The sequence below is a fragment of the Pelecanus crispus genome, chromosome 7 (genome assembly GCF_030463565.1).
Source record: "Pelecanus crispus isolate bPelCri1 chromosome 7, bPelCri1.pri, whole genome shotgun sequence".
Classification (NCBI taxonomy): Eukaryota; Metazoa; Chordata; class Aves; order Pelecaniformes; family Pelecanidae; genus Pelecanus; species Pelecanus crispus.
This window is the reverse complement of record NC_134649.1, coordinates 40,470,186-40,489,697: the sequence shown is the minus strand read 5'-3', so window position 1 is coordinate 40,489,697 and position 19,512 is coordinate 40,470,186. Positions and strand designations below refer to the sequence as shown.

The window sequence follows — 19,512 nt, the reverse complement described above, 5'->3', positions numbered from 1 at the left end:
ACAGCAATGCTCCTGTTCACACACCTGCGACGGACGCGGCGATCGCGCCCCGTCAGAGCAGCACGCGACAGTGCATCCCAGATCCTTTGCAGCGACAGGCACACACACTCCAAACCCCCCCGTGCTAGTTCACATTTGCGGAGACTCTGTTGTCCTGGAAAGAGCTCCGACCGTGGCAGTCATGACCCAGGCCCAAAGGCAGCCGCGTGCGCTCGTCTGCTTGTGACTGGAATGATCGTAACGGATTAAAGCCCTCCCCAGAACGCACTGAGAACCTGACCTATAAAGAGAGCTTTGGGATTGGAGTTCAACTTCCCCCAATGTTTTCTTGAAACTGCTTTCGTATTCAAAAAGACGTCCGTACTGCATGGGTGACTATGGCCATGGGCACGGACAAGAGACAGAGGCTGCACCACAGTCATTGCACTTGAACCATTTGCTTTTTTTTTTTCTTTCCTTTTTTTCTTTTTTTTTTTTTTTTTTTTCCCGCAATGTACCCACATGTCAGGGAACAGCTTTGCTACAGTCTCTGCCTCAGAGAAATCTGCGTTCTCCTACAAGACCAGAGGCCAATACTGCTCACGAACCTCACCCGTGCATTTCAGACCTCAGCCTCTGACCCCTGGCACCCCAGCATCAGGTGCAAGCTCCCAACACTGGCCCAGGAGCCACTTCCAGAAGTGACTGGAAGGAGCTATGGGCAGTTTTGTCCTCCTGGAGTCCAGGCAGCCCTAGGAAAGTCCTGTTTGAGTCTTTACTCCAGAACCTTGAAGCTGCTGAAGTCTGTACTGATGGACACTGCTTCCCCCGCGGTGCGGATAGTGTTGTGCATTGGAAATCACTGCCCCCCGGGAGCCCTGGTAGAGAACAGACTGCCCAGAATTCGGTAGACTGATAGTCCGCAAGTCTGACTGTAGTGACCTAGCACTTTGGGGAGCGGAGGTGGAGCCCGACGCGCCTGTGCAGGGCTGGGAGCCCGACTCGGAGGAGAGAGAGTCCACAGCCGTCTGCTGTGCTGGGCTGGCAGCAGCGGGGCAGCCCTTCTTCAGGAGGCTGCTACTGCTGCTGCCAGAGTGCTGCTGGCTGCTGTAATAGACCGAATTCCCTGCAAACAGGGCTGAGGAGTCTGTGGAGACCGAGTGGGCAGGGCTGGAGTACGAGGTGGAGGAGAGGGATGTTTCTGAGGAACCATGAGAGAGGCTGTGTCCTGTCCTCTGTGCTGCTGCTCGATAGCTGTACCCAGGAGATGGAGTAAGGTGTCCTCTGTAGGGGGAGGAACTCTGCTGGAGAAGGGTCTGCGATTCTGCCTGGGGACTGTCAGACTGCAGGAGCTGAACAAGTCAGTGGGGAAAAAAAAAAAGGCATGTCAGACTGACTTCCCCGCTTCCTGCCTCCTTCTCATGCCAAAGGTGCTTAGTGTAGCAGGATTGGGAATACCTGGCAGCCAAACCCAGTTTCCCCAACTAATCCTGTTAAAAGCTGTATTTCAGAATGGACAGATAATATATGAAAGGATTTACCTGGTAGCTGTATCGAGACGGACTGTAAACTGCTGGTCCCTTGTGGGCTTCTGGAGTGTCTCCTTCTGCTGTGTCTGCAAGGTACGGCAAGACATTAAAGCTCACCCTCTGGACTGAGGCCACAGCACTTCCCTCCCAAACGACACCTGCACGCACCCCAGCCATCTTGTTCTGTATCCAGCTACAGCCGAGACAAGAGCGGCTTCTCCAGCCATCGGCGTTTCAGAAGCTGAAGAACCCTGGCAAAAGGCAACTGGAAAACCCTAACATGCATAAATCGGCCGCACACATTAGGAACTGCCGCTTCCCTTACCCCAGCTCTCTCTGGTTTAGCACAAAGCTCGCCTGCCTTGGACCCACCTATCTGAAGAGCTGCACCTGGTGACACCACACAGACACCTTGTGCTGCCTTGGCTTTCCAGAGGGATATGAGAGGCAGAAGACAGTTTCTAAAGACTCAGCAATTCTCCACTCAGCCTCGGTCATAGGAATCTACACTTGCTACAGTTACAGCTGGGAAGATAGAACTGTCTCTTCTTAGATGGCTGTCAGCAGAAACCTGCTGCAGGTTGTCCTCAAACGCAGATCCAGACACTGCAGAAGACTGAGGTCCTGTGCTGCCAAGGCTGACAGCACCCCTGTTGCCGTTTTGGGGATTATGCTGTATAAGTCAATTGAACTGCTCCAAACAGTGTTATTCTTACACCTCAGAAATGCCTATTTCATGAACAGGGAAAGATGATGAAAATGTGTTGAGGTTTGAGGGGTAACAACAGCATGGTACACGCTGATCCACCTCCGTTATGTGAGAGATCAAGAGGAATAAGCTGTTTCTTGATAGAGCAAGCCTTTCTGGCACCTCTATCTTAGAGGGTGGGTGAGCTTCTTGTCCTAGCAAATGACTGAACCTGAACTGGGGTAGGCAAGAAGCACCTACTGCAAGTGACCCAGCCACTTTGCCACGTGTTTTTCAGCTGCCACTTCTGTAACCATGGGGTTACAGCTGGTGACCGTGCTTTCTTTAGGAAGGAGTGAAACTGGTGGGACTAGAAGATTTCACATCAGAGTTATGTTGCAGTCTAATGAGACAGAGCTGTTTATCTGCAGCATCTCCGAGATTCTCAGCAGCCGCATTTGAAATGCCTTGGTGAAATAGTGTTGGTATTAGTATCAAATTTATATGACAGATGTGTCTCAGTCATGAAACAGGACACGCTGCGTTAGTCTGCTCTGTACTTCTGCCAGACAGGTCTGGCTTTGCACCAGATGCACTGGCACGAGCATCAGTGTCAGCAGTGCCCATGGCTTTGCTGTGGCTGTCCTCTCTGTGCTACATCACAGTTGCTGGCTTAGCTAAACAGGAGTCTGGATGGAGCTGTCTTGTCTGCTGTTGAGGTCCAGAAGCCTTCTTCCTCAGGGCACAGGACCTGCACAGGAGACTGCGGCGTGAAGCTTCCAGCAGGTGTCCTGTGCCACCTTCCATTTTCTGAAACTACATCTGATGCATCAAGGAGCTGTTTGCCGTGGGTGACATACCAAGTTCTGCACTGCAGAGAGGCAAAGCTTGAAGTTTGGGGCATGTTTTGTTAAGCAGTCACGCACAGAAGAGACTAACTGTTCAATCCAGGAGATTGTTGTGATTAACAGGAGCATGAGAATCAGGAGAAATCTAAAGATTTCTGGAAGAAATTGTTTCTTAAAAGGCCAGGCACACCAGCAGGGTTGCACAGTTTACTGGCAGTGCCTGTTCACAGAAAAAACCTTGACAAGTTAAAGACTATTGAAAGACTCTAAATTACAAAGAGTGAGTAAACTACAGCCTTCCTGATTTTGCTTTATGTAAACTTAAGAAAGGCAAAGCCAACGCTTCCCTCCCCCACTTTTTAATACCTGCACAAGGAAGGACATAAAGCAGAACTGCTTTTCTGGGTAGAACTGGCCTGTGTCAACCTAAAGCATATATGAAGTGACAGCTTTAACTGGGAGCAGCTGCAATTCTCACAAGTGTGGCATGCACACAAATTCCATTTCATTCCTACATGCCCCATCAGCAAACCATCCAAGTCTGGGGTTTTTAGTTCCCCTCATATTATTATCTGTTACAGCATCAAGTAAACGTGTGCATCTTCACAACTCCTATAGGTGATACCAGGAATGGCAGGGACTCAGCCACTCATTTCTTCCACTAAGAAGCAGACCAGCAACTGGGGAAGGGAAGGCAGTTCGCAGAATCTAAACAAGCTACTGAAGAAATTACCAGAATATGCAAAAGAAGAAAAAAATATTTTTCTGCGCTAGGATGAAAGAGACAAAAAGACTTTTGTCAGCTAAAGGATTAAGTTTTCACAACCTAGAGTGGGATGGGTTTTACGTAACAAGGAAGAAGAATGGATCAATGTAGCTGAAAGTCTAACTCCAGCCTAAGTCTTGGGTGAGACTGAAGAGCCAGAGCTGTACAGATTACAGTGGGCAAAAGGCCTGTTGCGAGTCTTTATTTTGCCTCCCCTTCTACAAAACAACCACTGAGAAAGCCACTTCCACTGGTATGAGAAAGACAGGACACAGGCTCCCAGTGGAGTCCCATGAAACTGGTCAAATTTTTGATAGGGTAGAGGATTCCCTCTCAAGACTACACGAAGGAAAGGCATTGAGAAGAGATGTGCTTAGGCATACACAAAGACAGCAAAACCCCAGATGAGAGGCCAGTTTTCAGAAAGTGCTCCCAAATACACCTTACTGCAACTGGGGAAAAAGTCCGATTTGGAATGAAGCAAATACTTCCTTGCCCTAAAATGCTCAGAAATGAGATACCCCAAAGGCAAAAGTTGCTGTTGCTGCTGAATTACCCAAAGAGCGCTCTGTGCTAGCCTAGGTTAGAGGCTCTAGTCTTTCCATGTCTAAAATACCACACAACTATGTTCTGGCTTCCAGAGAGATTCAGATCCCTACTACAGATCATCAGCAAGCTGTAACCGTATCAGCCAGGAGTGCGTCACAACAGTTCTCAGCTATGAGGAAGGAGGGGCTGATGGCAACACACGAAGTTATTTAAATAGGATGATCCATCCCTGTAAGTCCCAAGTGCAATCAAGGTTCTGAGGGCACTATCTGTTAGAGAAAAACAATCATGTTCAGAGACTGCAAAATAAATAAAAGAAAAATAACTCCATTTCATAGCTGAGAAATTAGGCAATGATGAAGTGATCTGTCCATCTTGCAGAAAATCACATCTCACCTTTTGACCACAGGTGGATGAAAGAGGGGTATAATTTTAGCTCCAGTTACAAATACTCACTGACCCTGCATGCTACTTGGTGAGGACAACGCTTTATTCGGAGAAGAACATCAACACAGAACTGAATTCATCTCAGTAAGGCAAAACTGACAAATACCATAACTCAGGGAATCAAGTAACTTCAAAAAGAGCCGAAGTAAGGCTTGGAAGCTAAACTAGTTCTTAGCACTGTCTAAAGCCTACACCTGTACTTTAGTGTGATAATACATTTATCTGGATGTTCAGCCAACTAGAATTATTAAATGATAGCACTTTCATCCCCAGTACATAGGGGCAATTGAGGCAATGCTGCTTAACCCATCTGTCCAAGGACAAAGAAGCTGTCCCCTGCCAGAGCCCAGATGCAGGCAAGTCTTGAATCCAAACCCTGAAGAAATCTGGAGGTCTTCCAGGTCTAGCAGAAAAGGAATATAGGCTCAGGCAGTATCTGAATAACAATAAAGTATGGTTTGCAGAAGGCTCTCATAAAGCACTGATAATGTTAAAGATGAAGGTACAACTGATGTCAGAGACCAGTTTGCAAACTTATCCGAGCCCATCATTTCCCACCAACCCAGCGTTCAAAAGTTTGATCTTCCTACCTGCATCTCTCTCAACAGCACTGTCACAGGTAGGTGAGGATTCGTTTCTCTGGGATACCTTTGCACCGCTTCGCAGCACCTTCTCAAGTATGCCTCGGCCCTCTCGAAGCCTCTCCACTGACGTCGGGACCATCCTGCAACAAAAGCCCGGTAGCAGCTGAGGATTGCTATTGCGCAGCTGTGAGCAACGTGACCAACGCACAAGGGGGCTGTGGGGTCCTTGGTATAATCACAGGACAGGTTTAAGTTTCTGCTTAAATTCACTGGTATGATGTTAGTACAAATGCAAACCCCTACCATAGAAGGAAGGGATCAGAGACCACCAGCTCTCTAGACACATGAGGAATAAGCTTCTGAACTGCTTTTGCAATGTAAATAGCCTCCTGTGGGATTTTAGACTGCCAGTCACTGGCTACCACGATAGCACTGCCCTCAAAAATACAAAATCTTTTATCAAAAACATGGTATAAACATCCAGTTCAGTAGATCACCTGATTACAGGACACCTCCCAGAAAAATTGTTTCAAGATTCAACAGCATTTTGAAAATCCTGGTATTGTTTTAAAATTAGATGCAGTTATTTTGCATAGATTACTTCTATTCAAACTAAAAAGAAGCAAACCCAATACCCTTTATGATAATACAGTGTCAAGATAGTACAGTCAGATAATGCAACATTCCTGGAGCACACCTAGGTTGGCCATTTTGCCCATTAATGCTACTTTGTCCCATTTATTCTGTAATGTGAAAACTCTCCACTCAAGATTAGTGCTAGATCTTGTTCCGTTATATATTACAAGTGTCTAGTCTGAGGGTGAAAAAACAGAGGTGAAGTGGCTTTCCTAAAGCCAATCTGTAGAAATAAAACAGAGCCACAGACAAACCCCAGACCCTTGGATCAATATTCAATCTACCGTGCACAGGACCATCCAAATCTTTTTAGAAGTATGTGTTTTAACCTGTAAGACAGTAGCACCTTGATCAGGGATTCACAATGCCTTTACCCTAGACACTGAAGAGCACGCGCCTTAAAAATACCTGAATTTATGTATTTAGTATAATATTAAATGCACTGCATACCATGTAAGCAGCATGCAGCTTAACACCATATTAACAGACTTCTGTATTTATTTTTTCTTTTTTAAAGATATATTAAAAACTGTGCTTTACATTAGCTTTTTTTTTTTTTTTTTTTTTTAAAAATAAATAGCCCAGACATTGAAGTTCACCCCTCACTGAAGCAGAAGGGAGAAGGGGCCAGAGTTCACACCTCATGGAGGTGAATGGGGTGAGGGGGTGAATTCACACCTTCGTTGCTGCTATTGTTTTGCTGGAGACAGTTTTCTGCAAGGCTGGGTTTACTGGGCAGCAGCACATCTGTTTACATTGTGATGGCTGTATCTTGGCAACTGAAAGAGACAGAAACTTAATTTTTTTTAAATGAAAGCTATTGGCAAATATTGTAGAATTCAGCAAAAATCTGGACAACTCTAAAAATTAAGGCACGTAATTTTAGTTCCCACCATTTTCTTCTGTCCCTAATATTATACTATTGTGAATGTCTGGAAATGTATCTGAAATGTAAGCACTCAGAGTTTAAGATGAAATTGGGTCACAACTTTAACTCAGTAACATGCAGTTTCTAATATATTTTTCAAAAGTAGAAGGGGACTGTACGTTTGTTAGCCTTGCCCATTAAAACAGAGAAGAACAAGAATTTACAAGGCAGCAAATCTGCTTAATTCCAGTTCAAAAATGTATCTGCATAGTTTCAACTTTACATCCAGTGCCCCGCAACAATATGATCTCTATTCCCACACAATACTTACTCGTGAAACTGTGTGAGAAACTGAATCCAGAGCACCTGCTGAGGAGCAGCAGATGAAGCTCACAGAATATAAAGCACTGTACTAGAGCAAGTTGCCATACTCACACCTCACCCTGAACTATTTTTTTTTTTTTTCCCATTCAGCTAGGTTTTTCTTTCACCCTTTTGCAGGCAGAAGGAAGTGGCACAGGAGAAGGGCATGCGAAATCATCACTTGCACAGAGTAATATTTTATTACAAAATAATAATTATAAACTAATCACCAGCTGACAGCCTCAGTTGTGGCCAGTCCCAACATCTGGCAGAAGGTCACCTGGTAGACAGGTGCTGTCAGAGAGGTACAAGACAAATTATTTCTATGAATCTCCACTTGAAGATAAAGGAAGATTGGAAAAAGGAGGGAAACAGATCTTATTACTCCTGCAAATTCACCTAAAACAATATTTCTCGAGTATTTTCAACATAGACTTCATACTTCTCACTACCTTCAGCATTGCTTAGCATCTCTTCCCTTGCCACCCCCCTGCCATTACATGAGCTGAGTGCACAGCTGCGTACGTGGAGAATTAGCATTAAGGTATGCCTTTTTGATTGTGCTGTCCATGAACAGAACTTGAATACAAAGCAGCAGAGCCAGTGCACTTACATAGCTCCAATCAGCAGAACACCCTAGCCATCACTGCATTGACACTACAATGCAACACTCCATTTCAGTGCTGCAGTACTTAATTTTTTGGACCAGACGTTACTATCAGGTTCAAAATTTGAAGACCAGCCTTTCCCCTTATCAAACCTTCTCATGGTAACATGCTAAAGGTGCTTTTTTCCATGCCTTTGGCAAGCCACAAACTGCAGTCTGGAAACTGCTCTTCAAGCTATATGTGCAAGGCATTACGGAAGCTGGAGTTGTTTCACTGTCCCTGCTTCTCACATGCAAAGTTGCAGAGGGCTCTGTTAACCTCCCTTCTGAATAGGAGTAGACTCAGTATCACACATGTCCAAAGAGAGTGGCATTTCAGTGAGAAAAGACCTGGATTACATTCTCAGCGCAAGTGTAAGACCTTCAAACCCAAGACCTTAAAAGGAAACTGGTGGAAGAGAGAGACAAATGTTTAGCTTTTTATCTTTCAAGACAGATTTTTGACATCTAAACCAAGAACTAAAGGGCAGGCTGAGAAGGCTGCTGGTATCCTTCATGGTTGTTTAGCAATTACGAAAGAGAGCAACACCAAGAGACGTGACAAAATCCATCCAACTGCACTTATTGGTGTGGAAATGCCCCCTAGAGAGTTTGGTCCTTCTCTGTGGAGCAACCTCAGGCTTGCTTGGAAGGATAACACTCACCACCTACTGCTGATGTTCTCCTGGGATTTGCTGAGTGATGTTGAGGAACTAGCCCCCCTCGAGTCTGGTGGGCTGATGTCCTCTACATGAGGCAGGGAGGGATGAGAAGGGGAGAAGCCACTTTGTGGGGAGGACGGGGTTCGTACTACGGAGCCCGTCAGGCTGTTGCCATCTGTGTCAGTCACAGAACTGCTGCTGCCCTGTCGGGTAGGAGTCCCTGTACATCGCACTGAATCGCCTCCTTCCTTGGCTTCTTGTTTCCGCTTGCGATATTCTAGTAGAGATACCTGGGAGAGAAAAACACAGCCATGAGTCAGGGAATGCAATGGACTAGGATACGGGGAGGAACATGCCCGCACACCATTTTTAAGATCTGTTTCTCTGGGTTTGCAGATAAAACTTTAAAAGATATACTGGGATTATAAAATCTTCCTGAATCTGCAGGCACTCTGGAAAAAAAGCTAAATGGTACAAATTTTGATCGGTCATCTACTGCCAGGCTCACCCACATTGTACTCTTTATGACCAATACTTCAGCAGAAATCTCCAGCTAGTTTGCTTCTCTAACTATCTGGAATTTCATATTACTTCAGTATATGCTTGCATATTCGAGCATTAAGCCTCTACAGCCTCCTCTCAACACCCTTTACTCCCTCTCCCTTGTTTGTGATGTTCTATAAAATGTGTAACAGTATCTGTACATCTCAAAACCAGAGCATAAGAGCCTCCTTCACAGAACTGGTATCTTCAGAGACTCCTGTTCACCTGTACTCGTTCAGCCACATTAATGCTAAAAACTTGGCAAAGCCTTGCACAGAATTTTAACCTGCTTAGAGCAGGTTCCTGCTATGGTGGTTCAGCAGGCAATATTGCAACCTTCCAGCACTATAAACTAAATAAATTTGGTTTAGCAAAGGTATAATGTATTTTGTGCAAAGTAGTCTCAGATTTGTCAAAGGCACAGACCAAAAGGTCCCCAATAACACAGTCTCGCAACACATGGACAGCAGAATCAAAAATACACAAGTATTTCCAGCTGAGCACTTACCTTTCACTGTGCCTTCCCTTAAGAGTTATTATGAGGCACAGACCCCATGGAGTACTCGCAGAAGGCAGCTCTGCTGAAGAATTCATCAACTATGATTCAATGCCTGTCTAGAAGCCTTTTAACAGGATATTTCCAAAAGTAACTCAACATATGAAGGTTTTAAGATAAGTGTAACTTTAAAAGAAAACCAAAGGAAAAAAATCAAAAGCCTCCAGAAATGGAATGGAAATAAGATATGTCCATAAGCTACACACTTATACAAGTGATCTGCGTTACCATACTTGCAGTAAAAAACAAACAAAAAATCCAAGTACAGGAAAAGGCACCCATAGACATCTACACAAGGGTATGTTTATTTGTCCCATGAGTACCCAGTTTTATCATAGCAATACCTGATTTGTCATTTTTGCTCAGTTTTAGTCCTATAAGGGTCACTGGCCTGCTATCAGAAACCAATACACTTTTGCTTTCTTTAAACAATACTCCTGTGGCTTTAGTTTCAAAGAGCTACAATTTAAGGAACAACCTTCATCTACTTTTCTTGCAAAGTTATTATGTTTCAATATTAAGGGAAATATTCTAAGGACCCTTTTCATCCTGAAAACACCTCCAGCAACTAGTATAGTTGCATGTGTTACTGCTCTGGGTCTTGTCTCAACTTGTTAACAACTGTTTATGAAAGCTGTGAGCATCATTCTCTCCTTCCTGTGCTCCCAGAAGAGGTATCTTCATTGTGGTCTTTTTCTTCCACCTCTCACAAACTCTTGTGTAAAGGGTAGCTCGCTCTCTTTTAACAACTTTTAGACTGTTTTCATCCAGGCACTGGATGCCTGGATTACTTGTCCAGCCTACATTTTAGTTGCATTCTGTTCCCTTTGTTCTCCCTGTAAGTCTTTCAGGGTGGTGTTGACTGTTCCTACAATCTTAAGAGTTTCTTTTACAAGAATACTTGCCTTCTTCCTTTGTGGTGGATTCTGGGGAGCGGATCTGATGCCTTCACAAGCCTTCTCGCCGCAGGGAGACATGGATCCATGCACTGTCTCTTTAAGCAGTCCTGACTCGTGTCTGCTGAAATATCCTTCAGCAGGAGAGCTGCAGCACCCTGCTTCTGAATTCATTGGCTTCCTCTCTCCCAAAGGAGCAGATCCTCGCAACAACCCATCTACACGTGGCATAGCGTTCAATGGGGAGAAGGCATACATTAAATTAAACTCTGTCCGAAAAGCCTGATCAGAGCTTCGTAGCAGCATCTGTGCTTCCCCACTTTTCCCTGGGAAGTTCATCTCTGAAGTAGAGTTTATGGAGGGTTGTGGAGTCAGATCAGAGGATCCAAAGCTGAGCAGCGATGGTCGTTCTGGGCAGGCATTTGCACTGGAATCCAGGTACCCACCCTTCAAATCCAGGTCGGATCGGAGGCAGAGCTGGAAAAACCAAGAAGGATATAGGAGGGGGGTGGGAAGTCAGGAAAAGGGTCAGGCAAGGGTGGGGAGAGAAACTTAGTCAGTGTCCTCTTTACAATGCTAGCTTACTGCTTTCCAGTTCCTTTCTGATCACCCCTTTGGTCCTCTCCTGCACTGTTCTGCTCATTCTACAGGGGAATGACTGAGACTAAATAATAATTGTTTAGCTGTCCAGTACGAGATGCCCTTTCCCCTTTAGCAATCTTACTGCAGCAAGAGGATAAGGCTCAGCACTACCCTCGGGCAGTCAATGAAGAAAACCCAGCATTTTCAATTGTCTCATATGTCCCAAAGTTGATGTTAACACATAGTACTAGCTAGGTTCATTATGGGGAGAGAACAGAAAAAGATCTGCTCTCCATTTGCTGTTTTATTAGCCAAGTTCTTGACTGTTGCAAGTCAGCCACTACTAACTTCCTAACAATAAAACGCCCAAGACCTCCAAGCCATTTGTTTTCACTTATTGTGAGCTTCGGAAGTCTCTAACAATAGTACATTCATTTAATTTATACTGCATTTCTACATTTTACATTCCCTAACAAAACCATAATAGCATCATCTTTACGCTGTCACAGTTTCTGCAGCACTAGGCACTGACACAATGGTATATCCATTTATCTACGTTAAGTGCCAAAAAACCTCCTGGGCAACGGCATAATCGCCTCCTTCACCATGTTAATATGTCAGGATCTCAGACAATGAGCATAACTGACATGATTTCATCCTCTTTGCAGTACTATAGTGCTCAGGGAAAAACACAGCAGCACCAGGCACCAGCTCTGCCCTACTGCTGCTGCTGCGAATGTTTCCTCTGCTGTATTACAGCTCCAAACAATCTGCCACATTGCAGATGAGTGTGTATCTTCTACTATGAAACAGCCTCTGAGCAAGGTACTTCCACTCATATTTTACAACAGGCCATCAGGTAAACAAAGTACTACTTTCTGGCATCTCCTCAACATTTTATATCTGCAAGTGAACAGGTGATAAAACAAGGCTGAAGAGACAGGTCAGGCATCCCACTATGTCCTCAGAAATCAAAACTCCTAGTGAATGCTTTCCCTTTCCTTCCCCTGTAGTCATTTTGCTGCTACTGAGTAAGTATCAGGCACCACTTATCTGCTGGGCTGGGGCTGAAGTTCATTATGGTATTTCCAGGGTCCCCAGACCTCTTGCCTTCACCTCAGTAGTTGAGATATACCAGGTCTTCATACTGCCTTTCCCACCAGTGTCAACAAGCAAATAATAAATTCCAGTCTTCAATTTGTTTGCTTTCTTGTGATAACCCTGAAAACTCTCCTCAGCCCTACTGCGACTGATGCTTCGCCCTTATTCCCAGCCACCTCCGCACTTCTCATCCCTCCCATCCCACCACGGCCTCAAACACACATGCAAGCACACACGCTCCCCGCCTCAAATGCAATTGAGACGGTGTGATAACTACCTCGGGTGACATGGACTCAGGCCTATGCGCAGGGGAACTCTCAGGGGAGGATACGTTCTAGAGGAGGGAAAAGCATTTGTTATTCATCTACTTAAAAAAGTCAAAAAGCAAAATAAAAATCAACTAAAAACAAGCACAGAGGTTAGCAATGGTTATTCTAAATAAAGACTATCCCAGGAACTGGCCCCAGCCTGGACAGCAACTCTGTCAGTTAAGTGGTTTCTAAAGTTCCTGGAACCACAGAGACAGGACTGGGTTACTATGCTTCATGCTGTAACTTACTACCCAAAACAGAGCACATAAATGTTAAGAAGCAAAGCATCTCATTCTTTATATTTCTGATGCTGTCAGATACAAAGTTTGTACCATGAAATACAAAGCTATTTATGGTGTTTAGTATGAGGACATGGGAGAAATGGAAAGTCTGATTTTGCCCAAACAAAAGGCAGCTACGATCCCTTAAACACTATAGTGAACTTTCATACTAGAAAACAAAAAATCTTTCTGTTCTCTTCCTACAGTGCCACAGGACTGAGGTATAAAGCTTTATACAGTGAGATGTATTCGCTCAAGTTAGAATTGATGATAATGAAATGAAACAGACATGACACTAAAATAGAGATGTTATGAATAAGCTGCATTGAGGGAAATACAAAAGTTTGAACAAAGCCGCCTATGGTCTACCAGGCTGTTAAGATTCTTTTACACTAGAGGAAAAAAAATGTGTAAAAGGGGCAAGTAAGGTATAGATGCCCAGTGAAATCCAGGCTCCCCGCGTCTTTACACATGGCAACAGAAATAACTAACACTAAGGTGGGACAGAAAATCCGTGACTAGACTGTGGAGGTCCATGGCAACGCTGCCTTGATCTGCCATCTCAACCAGAGCAAAGGTAAGGATTGTTTCCAGTCAAGCTCTGTGCCTGAAACAGTCTTTCATCTCTCTCCTGCTAACCTCAATCTTCCCTGCTAACCTCTACAGATCTGCCTCTCAGACAGCCTACAAGAAAGTGCTCTCAAAGAAAATAATCAAAAGCATACTAAGCTAAAAATACCACAAAGGACTGTTTGTCCTGTTGCAAAACAGATGAGGGATTCCTGCAAAACAGTCCCTAGTACGGAGCAGTCTGCCACTGCACAGTGCTTTTTTTTAAATGGTTTATAACTGGCAGAGTGCAGGCAGCCAGCCTGAAGAGTTTCAGTTTTTAAATGAACATATGCAATACTAGAAAATAAAACTAAAACTGCAAACAGCATGATCCCTATTCACAGGCACAGAGCAGCAACACAAAGTGGAAGGTCCTACCTAGCTAGATGGATGCTGGGAACTCTCCCGGAGAGTTTAGAACAAGGGAAACCACCTACACAGCCTGCTCAGTACTTCTGCAAATTTTTGCAAAAGGAAACTATCAAGAAATCAAAGGTATAAGACATTTTCCTTCTACCCAATCAAGGGAAAGGAAAGCCAAAGCATATAGTGGAAGCTGATGTAAAGTATTTCTACCATACTTGGGGTTACTGAAAGCTGTTTAGGGGAAGAGGAGCTGAGGATGTCAGACAGCCTTTGAGAAATGGAGCACTATTACACTCTTTGGAAGAGGCAAGGATTGGAAGCCACACTAGCTCCCAAATTTTGCAGGCTTTTCAGTGTTCTTTAGTCATCTTCCCCACTTCAGATGTCTGTGTTAATGTGCAGAAATGGGGAAAAGAATTAGACTAACGCTACTGATAGCTATGAAGTGAGGGGAGGCTGAGCTGCAGCAAGGTTTGACATTTAATAGAGCAGGAGATTTGGCCAGAAGTGGAGCAGTGGAGAAAGGCAGCAATGCTCTTGAGTCTGACACTATGATGCTGCTCAGGAACATAGCCACATACTCAAAAAGGAAGGTGTCCCTAATGCTACCTCTGCTGCAAATATTCCAGTTCCTCTCTTTTTAGCATTCCCAGTCCCTGGTGAGATTTACCTCAAACTGTAGTGGAGTATTGCAGCGACTAGCAGCCAGAGAAGGAATTGGTGAGAACATCATGCCATAACCATTGCGACTCTCCTCCTCTCCTGGCAGCGATGAGCAGGGTGTAGCCAGCTGTGGGCTCACTGAGCCAGGAACTGAAGGGATGGGAGGTGGGGGGGTGACAGGAGACAGCGGCCTCAGCAACTTCTTAACATTCTGCTCCATCAAGTAGCGAGACTTCCATTTCTTCAGGGGACTCAGCAAGTCTGAAAAAACAAACTGAGCTGAGGATAGGGCTGCACCATTAACCGTGTACAAATCACACACTGTCTCCTTCCCCCTACTCCCAGCCCAAATGGAGCCCATGAGCCTCCAATGTGACTACAAAAGATTCCTAAAAATGAAGTACCACTGAAGTACTTCTACACCAGCCTTGAGACGTGTCTAGATACTGATAACAGAACAATACATAAGCAGGAACATACAATGAACAAGGAAAGGAAATATTTCAACTTGAAGAAAGTAAGCACAAGAGGGAGCTAGGGGAAAGGGAGCCAGGAAGGGATAAAAAGAAAAGAGGAGAGGGGTCAGAAGGACATGTCACTGTCACTGCTACGAACAAACCACAGACAGCTCAGTTTTCATTACCTGAACCTAACAGTTCCCTACAGGCTACATCAATACAGCCCCAACACATTTCACTCCCACACAGGATTAATGACTTTCTTTCAGGCCTACCCCTATTCATAATATCTTTTTTTGATGCTGAGTTTAAAAAAAAAAAAAAGAAAAAAGAAAAAAGAAAAAAGAAAAAAGAAAAGAAAAAGTATTCAGTAAATTCTGCAGTTCAGTTGTTTGTTTCTTCAGGTCTTGCTCGGGGACGTGCATCTACTGGTTCTGGCACTCTGTTCATTTCTTATTCATCTAACTTTTCAATAGTCAATTCTGTATTATCTGTGTGTTGTCTAGCTTCCTGTCTGTCGTCCTCGGAAAACTGACCCCTGACTGGGCAGATCTTCACTCTCTTTCTCTGTAGAAAGATTCAGACACACTATTTAACCACTCTGCTGCTTTACTCACAGATTTTAACTTCTCCATCTTTGAGACTTACTTAATCATTTGCTTATTACATACGTGCCTGTGAGACTTTGCTATATCTTCCTATAGTCAGCAGATATTTAGTTGTCCATCTACCAGCATCCTGCTGAAAAGAGATGATATTGTACTCTTTTTTTCCCCCCTCTGTTGGACAAATGATCACACGGCACTGAGGTTGATGATGCAAGATAAAAGTGATTATCTTTTCACAGGAAAATACTGAGAAACTTTACACATGCTCAAACTAGAATGGGTCTGCAGAAATGTGAATGAATGGCAAAGTAACATTCTCACCTGCCATAAAGCTGTGCCATCAAGCAGCAGTACACATTAAGATGTCATCCTGTGCAGCTGCCTTTGTTATTCAGCAGCTTCCCCAGTTTCACTCAAGCGCCCACGCTGCCCTGATGGTGCTGAGCACTTACCTGTGTCATCTTTGCAGATGCTGGAAGAACTGCTGTTCTCGTTACTTTGGTATAGACATTGGGTTCTGTTCTCTTGTGGAGCTGGTGAAGTCTGAGTCATCCCCTCTTCCAGGGCTTGTTTGATCCAGCGCTGAAACAGAATGAGACTACATAAACGTGCAACCCCTCCAGTACTTTACATGTAATCTTGCAGGATGTACTCAAACTCCTACACTTCTGTGCAGCAGGGCAGACTGCTCAGAACACTGATATTACCTCCTTCGCGTGCGCTCAGACAGGAACCCGTTAGAACACAGCTGTTAGCACTGAGTCTACCACCTACTGTGATGGGGCTGACTATGTGCTCTTGATGAGATGTATTCTGGGGATCAGCAGTCTTCAGCAATAACACAAAGATAAGTAAAGAGCAAATTATAAATAGATAAAAGGCAAAACCCTGGCAGCTAAAAACTATTAAAACCAATCTTAACTAAAAGAAAAGGGAGAGAAATATGATGAACTATTTTAAAACCCTGACTTTCGCAAAAAAGCTGTTTCCTGCCCAGGAGCACAAACACACTGTCCCCCTGCTCCACTGAGGCATATTAGAGCTTAACATAGATTCTGCTCTAACAATTCCAGCAGAGAAATGGCTGAGTTTAATCACACAGCAATTCTTCCAGGACTGTGCTTGCTGCCAGAGACAAAGAGCAAAAAAACCTGAAAAAATGCAAGCAGCAGTTTTCAAGGGGGCTAAAACAAGAAGAGAATAATAAAGGCAAACCTTTTCTTCAGCTACTAATAAGAGATAAAAGTCACAGTGGTCTTCTGAACATGGACAATAAAGAATGTTTCACATCTCATGCATATGAACATGAATTGAAGTCTCAGCATATCAGCTGCTGCAGTGGGTGTGCTAGCCCTGTTATCTTGATAAAAACTGACTCCTGATGGCAGGCAGGAAACCTTTGCTTACTTTACTATAAAAAATAACTGCCACAATATAAGGGAAAACACTCAGGTGATTTAGTAAAATGACAGCAAACTGCTGAAAAAACCCAAATAGTAATTTGCATTTGTGTAGTTTACCCAAGGGACTCACTTTACCAGCCTTTTCTTCTCCCAAAGAGGTTTAAAATCGTAAGTTTACCTTTCAGTAATCCACAGTTCATCTGCATGCCAGCAATATGTATCCTATTAGAGATACACGTATATGTCTTATGATTCCTCAAAGCTATCATGAAAGTGCATCAGAAACTCAGTGGCCACAATCCGCAAAGTGAAAACTTCAATGCGAGGATGAAGAGCAGGTGACAGGATCTATTTGGATGGCCTTCACTACTGTACAGCAGACGCTTCTTCTCTGTTCAAATATAACTCAATGGATTCCACCGCGGCCACCAGGAAAAGTGAGAAGTGCCAGCCAGTCTGGAGCACTGCTACCTCAAATGAGGCATCTGACCTGACAGCCCAGTCACTGTACAACGTGTGGTTAATGTGAGCAGGTTATACAGTTCAGTTTCCTTGCGAGGTTCAGACATTGGCATGCTTTGGATGCAAACTGAGATCATCAGCTGAGGTTTTTTGGCACAGTTCTCAGTAGTTTAAGGAAGAGGCCTGCTGACAATCCAAGAAAATATGTGATCTATTTCAACAGCCTTTATAAATCAACCTTCCTGACTGAGCAGTCAAAAGCAGACAAGACAGAAAGATCAGGTCTTAAGAGAGCAATGTCATCAAGTTCTGGACCATTTCTAGACCTCAGCTGGCTGAAAAGGAGGTCTTCCCTGTGAGAGTTTTCTAAACATTCCTGAACATGAGAAGCAGACTTTTTCTACATCTCCAGACTGTTAGTGATAAAAACACTGAATGCTACCAAGTATTTTCCATGAAAAAGCTGGGGAACTTCTACAAAGTGGATGAAACCCCTTACTAGAACAGTTATCGATGATTTACTTTCAAAAAGTAGAAATCTAACAAATTACTTTCTGCAACATCTGTTCTGGACACAGAAGCTTTCAGTATTTTATTACTTATTTAGATAATGGAACAGGCAGTGTACTTAAGTTTTCAGATGATGCCAACCTGGGAGAAATAAGAACATGCTAGAAGACAGTGTTCAAGATTTTCCTACAAAACTGGGAAATGGATGGGGAAAAACAGGACACAGCTCAGCACAGGCTAGAACAAAGCACCATATAAAGCCAGAAACAATCACTTCTAAAATTACAGCCTAGATGGGTTGTTCTAACAAACACAGTAAATCACGAACTGAACACGAGTCTAAATCAACCTGTCAAAGAAAACTAAGTCATCATACTGAGATGCACAAAATGGGTATAGGCTACAAGACAACAGAGCAACTTTCCACTTTGAAAATGTCCCAGCTGCAACACAACATCCAGTTTTAGACACTCAGCTTCAGGGAAGATGTGGATTAACTGGAAGTCATCCATAGTGAGACTAGTCCATTCCCTCTCCAGCAGTGAGAATTATCATATGACTAGAAAACAGCCAAATGTAGCAAGAGATTGGAAGATTTGTTCCATTACAACAGTTTTCACTGAATTGTGAGCTTGCTGGCTAGTTGTACAGCAAATGCACCAAGCAGAGAACTCCGAATAATTCTGCCAGTTTTGCTCTGGATGCTTCTCTCTTCCCTGAGGCTCAGAGACACTGTTAAGGTTCAAAAAAGCAGCTTGAACCTTGCAGTTCTCAGCTTAAAAATGCATGGGGAGATTGCCCAGTCACATGGAAACAAACATGATTTTGTTCATACGAGTATGTACAAACCATCAAGAGCTTTACCTATAAAGCAAATACCCAAGAGAGACCTTAGCTTCGTTTTGTAGGTGCCTGTTAGGGCATGACAACAAATTGACTGAAGGTGGAAATGGTAAAGTCCAAAGCTTCTCTCTGGAAAAACTCCCTCAAAGGAAGGCAAAGAAACCAGGACGTGGTACCTGGCTTTGAAAGCTACCAAGACTGGAGGATCAGAAAGGATTTCCATAAAATCATTCTCAGGTAATCACACAGGAACTGGAAGAGCCTCTGAGCAAAGCTGACAGGTGACAGGCAAGATGGATTCTGACAGGAATCTGACTGAGCAAACTAACCTGAACTACTGTTACCCCGCAGATGGTAAATGCTAGCATTTACTGGCCACATGCCATCTCCGGAGGAATGAAGTCCTCAGCTGGGCTCAGTTCAGGCTTCCTGCTTGGCCACAAGTATCTGTTGTAGACAGATAGTCTATGATCCCAGAGAGTTGTGGGCTTGCTCTTGTGAACAGGCAAACTCAAAGCTTTGCTAAACAACAAAGGCTCTCCAAAGACAATGGATCTTAACGGAGGCACTGTATTCCTAAGGTCTTTTGCAACTCTGTCCTATCCCCACAATGCCAACCATCCTCTGACTGTGAAAGTAGTAACATAAAACATTCTAAGTGCAACAATTAAAACTCCTTGAATCGCATATGCTGGATAATAAACAGCCACCACAGACACAAGTACTTTCAGTTCTAAGAGGAGAGTCACAGA

At 44.0% G+C, this 19,512-nt stretch overlaps 1 protein-coding gene across 8 annotated transcripts in view; it reads right to left on the bottom strand.

Moving 5' to 3' along the window:
- Positions 1 to 492: 492 nt before the first annotated feature.
- SETD5 (SET domain containing 5) overlaps positions 493 to 19,512 on the bottom strand; it is a 67,190-nt gene continuing 48,170 nt past the window's right edge. For 5 of the 8 annotated variants that reach the window (XM_075714647.1, XM_075714650.1, XM_009478243.2 and 2 more), the window contains 8 exons: positions 15,995 to 16,124; positions 14,484 to 14,737; positions 12,521 to 12,577; positions 10,570 to 11,037; positions 8,569 to 8,855; positions 5,397 to 5,530; positions 1,521 to 1,594; positions 493 to 1,331 (listed from right to left, as the gene is read on the bottom strand). In XM_075714647.1, the coding sequence (XP_075570762.1) occupies positions 732 to 1,331; positions 1,521 to 1,594; positions 5,397 to 5,530; positions 8,569 to 8,855; positions 10,570 to 11,037; positions 12,521 to 12,577; positions 14,484 to 14,737; positions 15,995 to 16,124 (2,004 nt within the window). In that variant the 3' untranslated portion in view covers positions 493 to 731. Of the gene's footprint in view, positions 1,332 to 1,520; positions 1,595 to 5,396; positions 5,531 to 6,704; positions 6,806 to 8,223; positions 8,313 to 8,568; positions 8,856 to 10,569; positions 11,038 to 12,520; positions 12,578 to 14,483; positions 14,738 to 15,994; positions 16,125 to 19,512 lie in introns of those variants that run through there. The other 3 variants (XM_075714651.1, XR_012831220.1, XM_075714654.1) reach the window with 3 other exon arrangements.